The sequence below is a fragment of the Saprolegnia parasitica genome (assembly GCF_000151545.1).
Source record: "Saprolegnia parasitica CBS 223.65 unplaced genomic scaffold supercont2.9, whole genome shotgun sequence".
In the NCBI taxonomy this organism is placed as follows: Eukaryota; Oomycota; class Saprolegniomycetes; order Saprolegniales; family Saprolegniaceae; genus Saprolegnia; species Saprolegnia parasitica.
In genome coordinates, this window is record NW_012156403.1 from 390,387 (window position 1) to 405,857 (window position 15,471).

General features: G+C 63.3%; 3 protein-coding genes across 3 annotated transcripts; 1 reads left to right on the plus strand and 2 right to left on the minus strand.

The window, feature by feature from the left end:
• Positions 1-385: 385 nt before the first annotated feature.
• Positions 386-3,582, minus strand: SPRG_03608 (AGC/AKT protein kinase; the record flags this gene model as incomplete). Its single annotated transcript, XM_012342186.1, has 9 exons — positions 3,536-3,582; positions 2,950-3,473; positions 2,638-2,892; positions 2,266-2,590; positions 1,555-2,213; positions 1,413-1,505; positions 1,006-1,366; positions 725-959; positions 386-671 (listed from the first exon to the last, which is right to left on the minus strand). Exons 1-9 carry the CDS (start codon positions 3,552-3,554, stop codon positions 386-388), a joined length of 2,757 nt encoding a protein of 918 aa, XP_012197576.1. The 5' UTR covers positions 3,555-3,582.
• Positions 3,583-4,071: 489 nt separating this feature from the next.
• SPRG_03609 (hypothetical protein) lies at positions 4,072-14,412 on the plus strand (the record flags this gene model as incomplete). Its single annotated transcript, XM_012342187.1, has 4 exons — positions 4,072-4,140; positions 4,209-10,227; positions 10,285-14,145; positions 14,198-14,412. The coding sequence occupies 3 exons, from the start codon at positions 4,072-4,074 to the stop codon at positions 11,790-11,792; spliced, it is 7,596 nt and encodes a 2,531-aa protein (XP_012197577.1). The 3' UTR covers positions 11,793-14,145; positions 14,198-14,412.
• SPRG_03610 (hypothetical protein) lies at positions 14,366-15,397 on the minus strand (the record flags this gene model as incomplete). The annotated part of the gene is made up of 2 exons (XM_012342188.1): positions 14,974-15,397; positions 14,366-14,923 (listed from the first exon to the last, which is right to left on the minus strand). The coding sequence occupies exons 1-2, from the start codon at positions 15,340-15,342 to the stop codon at positions 14,366-14,368; spliced, it is 927 nt and encodes a 308-aa protein (XP_012197578.1). The 5' UTR covers positions 15,343-15,397.
• Positions 15,398-15,471: the final 74 nt, after the last annotated feature.

Below are 15,471 nucleotides of genomic sequence, written 5' to 3' on the forward strand. Positions count from 1 at the left end.
CCGGCCGCGCAAGTACTCGCTCGACGACGACGCCGACTCGTCCGATATGGAGGCGACCTTTGATGACATTTGAGCGGGAGGAAGCCGCGCAGCCGACGCTACGGCGACTACGAAGACGAGATCGAGACCGGCGCAATCGACTCCACAAACAGAAGAAAGACAAGAAGAAGAAAAGATCGTCGAGCCCTTAATATGATCCCCTTCGACGCCTCTCTCCTCTCTCCAACCTATATATGTCCTGATGTGCATCCGAATACTGGGTATGGAAGAACTATTAATGGACCCTACCCCTTGGTATCTGCAGCGTGCCGCGTGTTACGAAAGGGAAAGGGCCCTACACGAACGTCCAAGGGACATACATGGTTCTATGTTGCACAGTACGTTCTTATTGCTGCCGCAGGTTCGTCTCCTCTTGGTAGCTAAAGTCGTCGAAGTGCGCAAGCGCCTTGCCGTCCTTGGCGATCGGCGAATCGATGGCCGCCATCTTCTGGAACATTTCCGGCACGTTCGAGACGTCGTCGATCGCGCTGACGTTGGGCAGAAAGACCGGCGAGAGCTCCTTCCGGAGCAGCGCGTCCCAGTCGATGGGCGCGAAGAACGGATGCGCCATGATCTCCTTGCCGCCCGTGGGGCCGCCCCCGAGGCGCTTGCTCGGGTCGCGCGTGAGTAGCCTAAAGGCATCATTGCCATCACGCCAGATCGATGGCATCGAGGACTCGAGTACCTCGCAATGACGGAGCGCGCGGTGGCCGAAATGTACGGCGGGTACACGACCTCCGAGTGCATAATGTTCTTGAACATCGTGCGCCGGTTCTTATCGACGAACGGCGTGCGCCCCGTGAGCATCTCGAAGAGCAAAATGCCGTAGCTCCACCAGTCGACGACCTTGCCGTACGCTTGATGCCGAAGGAGTTCGGGCGCCATGTACTCGGCCGTGCCGCAAATGGTCTTCATGCCCACTACTACTTTGTGAGAGACCACAATAATGAGGACGGTGCAAGGTACGCTGCGCTTGGGACTGCCGGATCGCGCCGTCAATCGACTGGCCTTCCTTGGAGAGACCAAAGTCCGTGAGCGCAATGTGGCCGTGGGCATCCATGAGTATGTTCTCGAGCTTCAAATCTCGGTACGCAATGTCCTTGGAGTGGAGATGCATGATCGCTGTGAGAAGCTGCGCCATGTAGAGGCGCGTGCGCTCCTCCGAGAACTTTTTGGACTTGCGCAAATGGTAGTAGAGCGACCCGCCGGGGTAGTAGTCCATGATCAGGTACAGTTTCTCCGGGTTCTGGAACGCGTATCGGAGACGCACCACATACGGGTGGTTGATCTCCTTGAGAATGTGCTGCTCCGCTTTCGTGTTCTCCACCTACCGCCGCGTCCATCGGACGGCCATCGAAGCGGCGTCCATATACCTGGTCGTTTTGAATGATGTGCGCCTTCTTGAGGATCTTCATGGCGTAAATGGCGCCGCCGTTCTTTCCCGCCTTCTTGCGCACGAGCATGACCTAGCATCGGCTCGGTATATATGATCCAAGAAACGGGCTATTCTCGGACCTTGCCAAATGCGCCGCGGCCCACGACCTTCATCAAGTCAAAGTCGTCGATACCGAGGGGCTTGTCGTCCTTTTCCTTTTCGCGGGCAACCATGCGCTCAATGTTGCGCGACGCTTCGTCGAGCGCTGCTTGGTCGTACGTGATCTGCACGGGCGCGTGCCCGCCATTTTGGTGCGTGTAGGGTAGAACGGCGTACGGCGTTGGTACATCGAGGCCGAGTGGGCTTGGGTGGCGCGTCGTCAGATGCGAGCTGGCCGTGCGCGACGACCCTGCGGTGTTCGTGCCTTGCTTGTGGATCATGATCTGGAGGTTGCAGCACGCGGTGCAGACGCGCTTGGCCTCGCTAAAGCCGGGGAGGAAGAGCCGGTCCGAGCAGCTCACGCAGACCGGCCGGAGACACATGCGGCAGTGGCGCCGGCGGTGCATGAGAAAGCTGCACTTGCAGAGGTAGCACTGGTTTTCTGCCGCGTTGGCGGGTTTCGTGTCGATGATGGCGCCGCCGGACGGCGGGCGGGCAGCGCTGTTGCCGCGCTGGCCGCGAATGAACGAGTCGGTGCGGGCCACAAACGTGTCGTGGACCCACTCGAGTGTGAGTTCGAGCTCGCCGTTGCCGTGGCTGCTGCTCGAGCGCTCGTCGCGGAGCGTGAACCACTTGCGCACTAGACGCAAAATTCCGATACGGGCCTTTTCGCGTTTGTATGGCGAGCGTACCGGGGCGGTTGAGGCCAATGTCGGTCATGCCCAGCGCGACATGGCCGAGCGACGTCGAGAGCGGGAAGGTCTTGTCCTTGACGGTCACGACGACGGTCGTCGCGGCGTCGCTCACGGGAAACGAAAACGTCTGGTTCCACTCCGGGTCCATCGTCTTGCGGTGGTTGCCGACCGTCTCCTTCTTCTGGCCGACGCACGCGACAACAGCATATGGGTTGTTGTAGGGCTGTCCCGTGAGTCGCGCGCGGTTGACGGTCACGACGAGCTTGTTGGGAATCGTTGCCCGTAGCGCCAGCATGGCATCGTCGAGGCCATTCCCAATGAGCTATATGAATATGCTCGATCCACGAGAGGCGATCGCAGCAGTCGTACCTGCAGAAACATAAAGGCCGATGCTTGCACCGACTGGATGACGGAAGCGACCGAGTGATCGCCTGAGAAGCGCCCGATCGAGAGCGACGTGCACTTGTACTGGTTGGCATTCGAGACGACCTGGAACATGGGCTCGGACGACGGCTCAAAATGGATCGACCGCGTCTCGATGAGCGTCTCAAAGTCCGGCGGCTCGGACCGATGCCGGCGCGCGGCCTGCGGCGCGTCAATGTACACAACGCCGCCAATGCGTCCCTAAGCAGCAGCAGCGTCAGGAGGGTCCTCGCCATGGCATGGCATCGTGCGACGTACGTGGTGTTCGGGCCGGAGCTGTCGCAGAAACTGGTTCAAGAGCAAGCCGGCGACGTCGAGGACGACAAAGTTGATTTGACCGGCGGACGAGGGCGCAATGTACGTGTTCCAGACGTGCGCGACGTGGTCCTCGGGCGTCGCGCTATGGAGGATCTTGACCTTCTGGCCTTTGACGACGCCGTAGTTGGTGCTCGGATTCATAATGACCACCGACTGGCCATTCTGCACCGCAGCGCGGGCGTACGGCAGCATCGACATTTGGTGGAGCGCCGATGTAAAGGCCGATGGGACGCTCCCACTCGGTGGGCGCGGGATCGCCCAGAGGCCCGGCACGACGCCAGGCCCGCACTGGAGGAAGACGCACATGCGCGGGTTCGAGTTCCAATCCGACGAGACAAAGATGGAGCTCTTCGCCTCGGCGCGCGCGCTCGGGATGAACTCCTCGGTGAAGTGCAGGTCGCCGCGGAGCCGCGCCTGGACCTGTCCGGCGACGTGGCGGATGTCGTTGGCGACCGCTTGCTGGCCTAGCACGCCCATCCGTCCGAGATGAGCCAAGGTGCCATGAGCATCTTCGTCCTCGTCGTACCCGTGAAGCTGCTCGTCATGAGATATGCAAGCGTTCCCGGCCGGTTCAGACTCTGGCATTACACATCTTGGTTAGAGTATACCACCCTTGTATCCGGACAGGACCTATTTTCAGGTTCTCCGACGAGGACAGCGCTCACCCGACCTCCATGCGCTTCCTCCCTCTTCCTCTCTGACGAGGTGCATGCATGTGGTCCGAGAAAGACGACTCGCGGGCCATGGACCATGCTGCCCTCGTGCGCCGCTGCCGACGGCGCCACGGACTCGTCGACGTGATCGCCACCCAAGGAGCGAGCCGTCTTCGGATCGCGATCGAAGAACCCTCTCATCGCGCGTCTTGATGCGCGGAGATGCATGACGACGAAGCACCTGCGAATGGCGGAGCGTGCATGAGGATGGCCGTCTACCTCGGGACTCTCCATGCAGCAGCAGCCTCCTCCTCCTCCGCGTGGAGCTTCTTTGTCCGTATAAATTAACCGACCAAAAGCCTTTTTGCGAGATTTGGGAGTCGGGATTTTTGCGGAAACGAAACACGAAATGATCTGCGGCGCAGGAGCCCCGAGGTATCCACCGACCGAAGGGGAGCAAGCGCTCGTGGATCTGCTGGTCCGCCACTGCGACGACGCTGCGTCGGAGGCGCCCCGCCCCCGGACGCCCTCCTTCGCCTGCTCCAGCGGCTGCGCGACTGGCCCTTTGAGGCCCAAGCTGATTTGTACAACTACATCCCGTTGCTCGCGGCCTTTGGGAAGCTCCTCGACCGGATCGTTACCCGCGCCGCGACCGACGACGGCCGCCCGATCGTCATCTTCCATAATGGCGACGCGCTGGCGCCTGGCGCCTGGACGTATGCGGCCCGCGACGAGCTCGCGTACGAGGTGCTCCGCGTCTCGGCGATCCTCTCGGAGAACGCGACCAACAAGCACTTGTACCCGTCGATCGATCACCTCGTCTTGCTCGTGGGCGCGACGAGCGAGCGCATTGCGCGCGAAGCGATCAAGCTTGTGGCCATGCTCGCACTGCCGTCGCTCCCGCATCGGTACGCGACGGACCCGCGGGCACCCAACGACGTCAAGGCGCGCGACCGCACGCTATTGAAAAAGTACCTTCTCGTCGTGGCCGAAGGCAGCGGCGGAGCGAGCAGCAGTCTCGACATGGTCGACTACCTCCAAGACGACGCAACGCGCACCGAGGCCACGCGGCCGGAAATGGTCTACCAGTTTTACCGCTACGACGAGGTGGCGAAAGACAGCGTGCTTGTTTCGATCAAGATTCCGGACCCGCCGGCGCAGGTCACGCCGACTACTGCCGCGAATGTCTTGGCGCAGCTCATCCAGGAGCACCACGTCCCCGAGAAGCATCAGTTCAAGCTGCTGTACCGTATCCGATCGAGCTACAGCGCCGCGTCGCGATCGACGCGGGAAGCCGCGGTCGTCGAGCGCCTCCATGCGCTTCTTGGTCTTTTTTACATCTTCGGCGACTCGGAAGAAGTGACACAGTACATGGAGGCCAACGCCGAGCTCGTCGTCGAGATTGTCGAGCTAATTCGGTACGACATCCACCCGCACGTACCGCTGCCGGTCCGCGTCGCGGCCATCCAAGTCCTCACGGCGCTCGTGAGCGACGGCGTCGTGCAGAGCCGCGGCGTGCGTGACCTCTCGCGGCTGCAGTCGTCCGTGCTCTCGGCGCTCGGTGTCGTCCGGGGCATGCCCCACGGCGCGTTCCTCTCGCTCGTGCGACACACCATGGGGACGCTAAGCAGCCTCACGCTCAGCCAGGACAAGTCGCCCGACGCCGACATGGACATGACCTTGGCAGTCGCGTTTGTGCAAGCAACGACATCGACCGCCGACTGGACGCCGTTCCGTGACCTCACGCAGAGCACCGACCGCCAATTGTACTGGGTCGAGAGCGTCCTCGGCCTCCTCTCGGTCGTCGTGGGCATTCCGTCGGGCGCGTCGGCGCTGACGGAAAGTGGCATCATCCCGTCGCTCTTGCATGCGATCAGCTGCCCATCGCTGAGTCCGCTGCACACGTCGGTCGTTGTCCAGTGCGTCCAAGCGCTCGAGTGCGTCGTGACCAACCACGCGCCGGCCGCGTCGCTCTATCGCGACCTCAGCGGCGTCGGTATTTTGATCGACCGTCTTGCTGCCGACTTGCACGCCGAGTCGGTCCACGGCACGCAGCAGATTCTGCTCTTGACGCTGCTCAACATGCTCTCGGTGTCGTTCCACTCGCAGGGCGTCATGAGCGCCGGCGCGACGTCGCGCGTGATCCGCGACACGGCGCCGCTCGCCAAAGTGCTGCTCGCGATCCTCTCGAACGTCGATGCGTACGGCTCGATGCTCTTTGCGCAGGCGGCGACGCTCGTCTCGGACATCATCAACAACGACCCGACGTCGGTCAACCATATTCACGCCAGCGGCTTGGCGGAGGCATTTCTGAAGACGCTCTGTCGCTGGGACTTGACCAACGGGTCGAACGCGCTGCCGCCGTCGCCCGAGCTCGTAATTGCGGTTCCGAGCGTCCTCAGCGCGCTCTGCCTCACGTCCACGCACGTCGAGAAGGTCGTCGCGTACGAGCCACTGACGTACCTCCTCGACATGTTCGTCATGCCGGGCTACGTGCTGTACCACGGCTTTGACAGTCTCCAAGGCGACGTCGCCTCGATCGTTGGCGGCGGCCTCGACGAGCTCATGCGCCATGTCCCTGCGTTCCAGAAACCTGCAATCACCGCCTGTGTCCGCGCGCTGACCCAAGTCCAGAGCTACAGCGACGCGACATCCGACGACGAGACGCGGCACACGGCCGTGCTCCGCATGACGATGCACGTCTGCGACGTGCTCGAAACGGTCCTCGCCAAGGCCGAGCACGCCGCGCGGTTCGCCGACCTCGGTGGCGTCGACACGCTCTTGACGCTCTACAGTCGCATTTTGCCGTCGACGTCGGCGTTTCTCGCGAGCGTCACGCAGTCGCACGAGTCGCACGCTTCGCTCGCGCACTACCCCGCCGCGCAGGGCCTCACGGTCGCCGCGCGCGCGTACGCTGGCCAGCAGCCCACGACCATGCTGACCAAGATTTTGCAGCAAATGACCATGCACTTGGACGCGCTGCCGGCGACGATTGGTATTGCGTCCGTCGCCGACGTGCCGCTGGCCAACGCGACTGTGGATGCGACCTTTCTCGATGCCCACACGCAAGTGCGCAGCGCGGGCAACTACCTCCGGACCATCTCGGTGCTCGAGTGGCTCGTCTCGCTCTTGCTCTGGAGCCTCCGCACGGCGCACGCGCACAGCCAGTCGCGCCGATGGTTTGCCGAGTTTACGCTCGAGAAGCACCAAAACGTGCTGGCCAAGCTCTTTGCCGTCGACCGCAGCGTGCTCTGCGAACGCACGTCGCTCGAGCGCCAGCTGGTCGCGAAGGCGCCGGTCGGCCTCTGGAAGATTGGCGCGCTCTTGCTGCTCAAGTTTTCGCTCATGGTGCGCAACCTCGTGACAAAGTATGGTCGGACGTTCTTGGCCGTGCCGGCGCACCACCGGCTCTCGGAGGAGGCCGTGAGTCCGCTGGCGGCCCACGCGCTGCCGCTCTCGCATTCGTTGCACGCGCTCTTGCAGAACCTTTTCGACTCGGTTCGCGGACTCACGCTGCCGTTTGAGGTCTCGTTCGCGGGGGTCTACTACCTCGAGACGCTCAGCGCGCTCTTGTACGAAGGCAAGCGCCGCACGGCCAACACCGTGTTGCTCCAAGAAGTCGTCGAGTCGGGCCTGATGGCGTCGACGCTGCAGTGGATCTCGCAGCACGCACTAGCCTTGCTCGACAACGTGGCGGCGCTCTCGAAACAAGATCTTCGGTTTTTCCAGACGGCCTTTCAGCTGCTCAAGCGCGCGAGCGACCTCGGCGCGATCAGCAACGCGCCGCTCACCGCGTCCTTGGCCTTGCTGCAAGACGCGAATTCGGCGCGGCCGTTTGAACCGAATGCGCTCAAGATGCAACTGCACACGCTGGTGCTCAAGACGATTGTGCCGCTCTGGGCCAAAGAGGCGCAGCTCGCGACGCTGCCGTGGGACGCGTCGCTGAGCTACCTCTTCCCCGCGGTCGCCACGCTGCTCAAGCACCGCCTCGATGTCGCCGAGAAGCCGAGAGCGCCCAAGCCCGACGCGTTTGTCGCCGACGAGCTCGTCATCGAGAGTCTGACGTCCATGGGATTTGGCCGCCCGGCCGTGGAGACGGCGCTGCGCCGTGTGCAGCTCAACGACGTCGAGCTCGCCATGGAGTACCTCTTGTCGCACCCGTTTGACGAAAACGAGGTCGGCGACGTCAACGTGGCAGTGGACGAGACGCCCGCGGTTGTCGACGCGGCGGCCGAGCTCTCGGAGCTCTACACGAGCGTCCGCAGCGGCCTTGAGCGCATGTGCTTTGACGTCGTCAAGAGCCAGCCGAGTGACCAGCGCATGGTCGTCGTCAAGGTCATGGCCGACTTGCTCCTCGTGCAGTGCCAGCGGTCGAACGACGAGCGCCGCAACGTGCTCTCGCAAATCCATGCGTTTGTGCTGGAGCACGCGATGGACGCGATGACACCGAGCACGCACCTCTTGGCCCTTCTGCTGCACGCCGATCCGCCGAGCCGCCAAGTTCTTGCGAGCTTGACGCCGTCGGTCGTGACGCATCTGCTGCACGCGCTACAGACGGCGACACCGACGTCGCCCGACGACGGGCTCACGACCGTCCTCCTCGTCCTCGACGCGCTGGGTCAAGAAGAAGGCGTCCTGACGCTAGCGATGCGCGAGTCGCTCCTCGACACGTGCGTTGCGCTCATGCAACAAGGCGTCTCGGCCAACGTCGGCCACGCCATGTGGCAGCTGCTCGTGCGGCTCACGCGCGACGTGTCGATCGCGGACCGTTTTGTGACGCGGCACGGCGTCGAAGCGTGTTTGGCGCTCGAGAGTCGCTTTGACGGCTACAAGGAGCTCACGTCCGCGCTCCTCGCGCACGTGATGGAGTACCCGCAAGTGTTGCAGGCGCGCATGGAGGAGAAGGTGCTGCAGTCGCTCAAGAAGCTCAGCGCGCGCTTTGGCGCACCCGAGCTCATGCGTATTTCGCCGCGGTCGCTGCTCTCGGAGCTCGGGATCGTCGCGCTGCGCAACGAAGCGCTCTTTCTCGATGCGCTCAAGGCCACGATTCTCGTCAAGAAGAGCGAGTCGGGTCGGTTGTACGTGCTGCCGGCGGGCAACGCGACGCTCGTCGGCACGCAAAAGTTGCTCACGTTGCCGATCCCGAACGCGTCGTTTGTCATCAAGCTCGTGGTCGACCACCTCGTGGCGCTCTGGACCGCGCAGAAGCAGCACGAGAGCGCGCTGCCGATGTTTTACCTCGTGCACCTCGTGTCGCTCTTCCCGACGTGCGCCAACGTGCTGCTGCAAGACCACTTGGCGTTTGTGCAGCTCGTGCTCGCCGAGATGCTGCCGTGCCGCGACCTCACGCAGCTTATGCGCAAGCCGGCCGCGACGCCGGAGGAGACGGCGCTGGACCGCCACCGTCTCAAGGAGCTCACGAAAGACCGCGTGCACAATGCGCACCGCCTCCTCCTCGGTATTTGCGCCACCAACAGCGAGAGTGCCAAGCGCGTGCTCGCCGAGGTCGTCAAGCTCATTGAAGCGTGGGCGTTGGCAGCGCACGGCAACGGGACCGTGGCCTTGAGCTCGATCCATGCGTGGTGCGCGCTCATGCTGAGCATTCTTTGGCCGCGCGACGACGTCAAGGAGAAGAGCGGTCTCTGGGAGCACGCCAAGTGGCTTCTCAAGACCAAGACCAACATTGTGACCGTGCTCTTTGACGCGCTCGGGAAGATTGATTTGACGCACCCGCTCGCGCGCACGACGTGCAACATGGTGCTGCGACTGCTCGCGGCGTTCACGCGGCCGTGGGTCGCCCACCGTCTGCGCAAAGTGCCGCGCAAGAAGAGCACTGAGGTCGAAGACACGCAGGCGATGCAGGTCGTAGACGAAGCGCCCGCGGACGAGAGCATGACCGTGGACGAGGTGTCGGGCAGCGCCGAGGCCGACGACGTGCCGATGGGAGACGGCGAAAGCGACGACGAGCATGGCATGTCGGGCGAGGACATGGACGACGAGGAGGATGACGAGGAAGAGGAAGAAGAGGAAGAAGAGGAAGAAGAGGAAGGAGATGATGACGAGGACGACGACGATGAAGACGAGCTCAACCGCGAAGACATGGAGATGATGGAGGCCGACTACCCGGCGCGCTCCCGCCAAGATGACGTGATGCACCCGACGCAACTCTGGGACTCGCTGGACGCGGACCTCTCAGTGCTCCACGACGACGACGAGGTTGCACCGCGCGCGGCGCCCGCCGAGGACTCGCCCCAAGCGATTCTTCAGCGCGCGCGAACAATGGCGTCGAACGCGACGCGGCGCTCGAACGAAACGTCGTTTGCGAACGAAGCGCAGTCGATCTTTGACCTCTTCTCGGCGTCGCTCGGGTCGAACCACCGGTCGCGCAACGCGGCGTGGAGCCAGCTCTTCCGCGAGTTTGAGCACGACCTCACGCACCGCGGTGGTGAGACGCCGGACGACGACTCCGGGTTTGTGCTGCGCGAGTTCGACGACGACGCGGACGACCCGGACGTCATGACGGTGCCGTTTGACGTCTTGGACCGCGACAGCCGGCGCTTTCGACGTACGGCATCATCCCAAATGGCGCATCTCCTCATCAACCATGTGTATATGTGTGTAGTCATGGGCCGCTCGACGCCGGGCGTGCCGGGTGCCAGTCGCGGCAGCCGCAGCGCAGCGCCAACGATCTCGACGTCGTCGCTCGCAGGTCTGACGCACCCTTTCTTGGCGTCGCCCGCCGTGGGCGGTGAGCTCGCGGCCGAGCTGTACGAGTTTGGCGGCATGGGCCGCGGTGCCGGCGACCGCCCGCCGTCCCGCCACCCGCCGTCGTCTCGCGCCGACTTTCACTTGCTCAGTGAGCTCTCGATGACGCCGCAGCTCCAGCGGTCGAACGCGTCGCGCTTCCCGCGCAGCAGCAACCATTGGGAGTTTGGCGCCAACCCGTTTGGGAGCCGCGACGACGCGGTGGTACGATCGGTCGTCTCGCGTATGGAAGAAGAGCTCAATGGCCTCGTGGTCGCGGATGCGGTGCCCGATGCGACGGAGGAGTTGCCGGCGCCGGCGCCGGAAGCGGCCGTGGCCGACGATGCGGTGTCCGAGACCGCGTCCGTGATTGCGCTCACGAGTACGCTGGGGCAGTCATCGCTGCAGTCGCCGCCCGATGCGTCGATGAGTGTTGCGTCGAGCCCGTTGGCGCCTGCCGATGAAGACGACGACGAGCCTGTCGACACGAGCACAAGCGTTGCCGACCAAATGGCGCGCGCGATCCAGATGAGCCTGAGCCAGCTGGAATCGACGACAATGCCTCCGCCTGCACCGTCGACGTCGTCAGACCAGCTCTTTAGCTTCACACTGGACTTGCCGACAGCTCCGGCCCCAGTACCGCCGACGCATGCGGAAGCTGCGCCGCCCGCGCCGCTTGCAGCCGAAAGCGTCGCGACCGACGAAGCCGAAGCGGGCCTCGTGTGCCCGGCAGGCATGGACCCGGAAGTGTTCAACTCGCTTCCGCCCGACATGCAGGCCGAGATCATTGCGAGCCAGGCACCCGAGCCGCCGGCGTCGACAAGCGGTCAATCGCAGCTCGAGATGGACATTGCCAACTCGAGTTACGACCGCGAAACACTCGAGGCGCTCCCCGCCGACATTCGCGACGAGATTTTGGCCAACGAGCGCCGCGAGCGGGAGGCGGCCGCGCCGGCCGACGTCTCGCGTGCCCAAGAGATGGACACGGCGTCGTTTGTCGCGTCGCTCGCGCCCGAGCTCCGCGAAGAGATTCTGATCACGTCGGACGACGCGTTTCTGCAAACGTTGCCGTCGGACGTGCGCGCGGAGGCCATGGTGCTCCGCGAGCGCCACGCGTTCCGCGCCAACTTTCGGTCCGAGCCGTCAGCGGGCGACGCGGCGCGCGGGATGTTTCAGCGCCCGACGTTGCGCCGGATGCTCACGACGCACGGCACGGACATTCTCGAGAGCGGCGCGGCGCGGCGTCCGCGGTCGCGCCACGACAATGCGCCGCCCTCGCGCGCTCGTCAGACGCGACGCACCTCGGCATGCTGCAGCTCGAGAAGGAAGAAGGCGACGTGGAGCACCTCGGTCTCATTGACGCGCGCGCGATCCAGAGCCTTTTGACGCTGCTGTACATGGTGCAGTCGATTTTGAACCACCGCGACTTTGCGAGCGTCGTCGCCAACCTCTGTGCGTACCCGGCGACACGATCGCTGCTGCAAACCAACGTGCTGGCCATGCTCGACAGCTCGTCGTCGTCGTCATCGTCGTTTCCGCCGCACGGGCTGCTGGGCTGCACGATGTTCAAGCCGTCCGAGGCCAAGCTGCCGATCGAGGTCGCGGCCCGGCTGCTGACCGTGCTCGTCTCGCTGACCAAGCAAAACGCGCGCTTCGTGCTCGAGCTCTTGCGGGGCGACAAGGATGATGAGCGCGTCGGCCTTGTCTGTCTCGTCGACTTTCTTGGGCAGCCGGTTGTGTACCGCAGCGCCTCGAATCTGGACATGCTCCTCGAGGTGCTGCACGCGACGGTAGCGCCCCTCGCGCGCTTCCGCCCCGAGAAGGCCGCCACCAAGCCGGACGAAGTGGCCGACGAGGCGCTCGAGTGGACACCCGTGCCCCGGGTTGCGCTCTCGCCTGCGCACATGGAGCGCATCGTGGGTGTCCTCGGCCTCGACCTCTGCACGGGCGCGATGCAGACGCGAGTGATTTCGATTTTGAAGCAGCTCGGGTGCATCGAGGCCAACCAAATGACGATGCTGTCGACGCTGGTGGGCCACGCCAAGCGCCTCGCGACGGCGCCGCTGCTGCCGAGTGGGGCGTCGCAGGCGCTGACATCGGCCGTCCTCGCGTCCGTGCGCGACGAGCGCAAGCTGCTGCGGTATCTGCACACGCTCTCGGATGTCGCGCTCTCGACCGAGCAGTTTACCGAGCAGACGCGACTCATTGGTCTCGACGGCATCTGGGACGCCCTCAGCCGGTCGCTCGAAGAGGCCCGCGACAACCTTGGCGAGCAGCCCGACAAGGCGGCCACGGACGCGACCGTCATTGAAGGCCAGAGCGCGGGTGCGTCGTGCGCAATGGCGTCGCTCCTCACGCGTTTTTTGCCCATGATTGAAGCGTTCTTTGTCGTGAACGCCCGTGACGCGGCCAGCATGACGCTCGAGGCGCCGGTCGAGTCGGCCATGTCGGAGCGCGAGGCCGCGATGCTGTCTCTGACGGCCACTGATGACGGGTCGGAGGCCAAGGCGGTCGAAGCGCCGCTTGCCGTCCCACTCGAGACGGACCGCGACACGACGCGGCTCGCGCTCTTTGTCGAGGCCAACCGCGTGCTGCTCAACATGCTCGTGCGCGAGAAGCCGTCGCTGCTGGACGCGTCGCTCGCGGCGCTCATCAAGATTCCTCGCTGCCGGGCGTTTCTGGACTTTGATAACAAGCGCACGTACTTTCAAACCGCGATGAAGCGGCTGCGGCAGTCGGCGATGCGGCATGGCGGCGGCGGCTCGTCGGTGCGCATTCCCGTGCGGCGCGACCGCGTCTTTGAAGACTCGTTCTACGCGCTGCGCATGCGAAGCGGCGCCGAGCTGCGGCGGAAGCTGCACATTTCGTTTACGGGCGAAGAGGGCATTGACGCGGGCGGCGTCACGCGCGAGTGGTACATGATCCTCGCGCGCGAGATCTTCAACCCGAACTACGCGCTGTTTACGTCGGCCGCCGACTCGCCGACGTTCCAGCCCAACCCGCTTTCGTACGTCAACAAGGATCACCTCATCTACTTTGAGTTTGTCGGCAAGGTCATTGGCAAGGCGATCGCGGACGGCCAGCTGCTCGATGCGCACTTTACGCGCTCGTTTTACAAGCACATTTTGCAGCTGCCGCTGTCGTACAGCGACATGGAGGCGATCGACCCCGAGTACTACCGCAACCTGCACGCGCTCCTCGACAACCCGATCGCGGACCTCTGTTTGGACCTCACGTTTTCGCTCGAGCACTCGAACTTTGGGAAGCTCGACATTGTCGACTTGATTCCGAACGGCCGCCACGTCCAGGTCACGGACGTCAACAAGATGGAGTACGTCAAGCTCGTGACGCACCACCGCATGGCGACGGGCATCCGCGCGCAAATCGACGCGTTCCTATCGGGCCTGCACCAGCTCGTGTCGCCGCAGTTGATTTCGATCTTCAACGAGAACGAACTCGAGCTGCTCATTTCGGGCATGCCGGAGATTGACATTGACGACCTCAAGGCCAACACGGACTATGCCAACTTCAAGCCGACGGACCCTGTCATCCGGTGGTTCTGGAACGTGCTCTACTCGTTCAGCCACGAAGAGCGCGCGCTCTTTCTGCAGTTTGTCACGGGCACGTCCAAGGTGCCCCTCGAAGGCTTCAAGGCGCTCGAGGGCATGCGAGGAACGCAAAAGTTCAACATCCACAAGGCGTTTGGCCCGAGCAACACGCTCCCGACCGCGCACACGTGGTAGGCTGCCATCGTCTTGTGTCTTGGTTGATGGCTCATGCGGTTTCTGTAGTTTCAACCAGCTGGATTTGCCTGAGTACGAGAACGAAGAGCAGCTCAAGGCGCGCCTCCTCCTCGCGATCCGCGAAGGCTCGGAAGGCTTTGGCTTTGGCTAGGCCACGATGAAAGCACGACAAAGGTCCTTGAATGCATGTTGTATTTCCTTATGATTTCTCGCACGCTACGAGCTCCACTCGATGCCATCATCATCATCATCATCATCATCATCATCGTCGTCGTTGTCGTCGTCGTCGTTGTCGTCGTTGCCCTTGGCGTTGTCTTTGGCGACTTGGCGCAAGAAATCATCAAAGCCGCCGGGTGTTGCCAAATGGTCGACGAGGTCGACGGGTACCTTGTACTGCGAGTACGCGTCCGGGACGATCGCAGTCTCGGAGCTTACGACGCGAAAGTCGATGTCGTCGGTCTCGTTGTCCTCCGTTGCGAGCTCGTCCCAAGTGAAGAGGAGCGGGTCGGTCACAGCGCCAAAGACGTTGATGTCGAGGAGGAAGACGCGGTGCGACTTGTCGACGTACACGTCAAAGACGTAGCTCGCGTCGACGACGTCGGCGTGCAGCAAGTGGCGGGTGTAGAAGGCGCCGATCGCGTTGCAGAGCTCGTCTTGCGTCCTGTCGTCGGTCAGAAACGCATAGTAGTCGCCGCAGTTGCGCTGGGAGATCCCGACCAGCGACCGGTGCTTGACAAAGCACCGAAAGTGCATCGAGTCGTAAAAGTTGGCCCACTTTTGAGCACGAGATGGAACGTCTCGGGGCGGCGACGGTCGTCCGAGACGTCGATGCACCCGTCGTACGCGGCCGTGAGGTCGTGCAAGACGAAGTCGCTGGCCTTGAGCGCGAGGATCATGTCCTCCAAGCATGTGCACGCGAGCGAGTTGCCAAGGATCCACTTGGCGTCTTTCGGGCAGCTCCAATCGAGCTTCACAAACACCTTGCCGCCGAGCGCCGCGAGCGCGTCCTTGACCTCGGCGAGAAACGGTGGCGGGTAGTCATCTGGGCGAAACTGAATCTTGTCGGCCAGCAGCATCGACACGACGACATCGGGCAGCGCAATCGCGATGCTCTTGACGCTGGCGGCGGCCAAGGTCGGGTACCAGTGCGTAAAGGCGCACTTGTCGACCTGCGCGACCGTGTAAGCGGCCATCGGACTTGGTGTTCTCGTTGACCAGCGACTGGCAGCGTATCCGGATGCGTCCGGTTTTATGACACAATCCTACCGTTGCGTGGCGGGAGGATCTGGCGGCACGATAGTACGGACAATGGAATGAATACC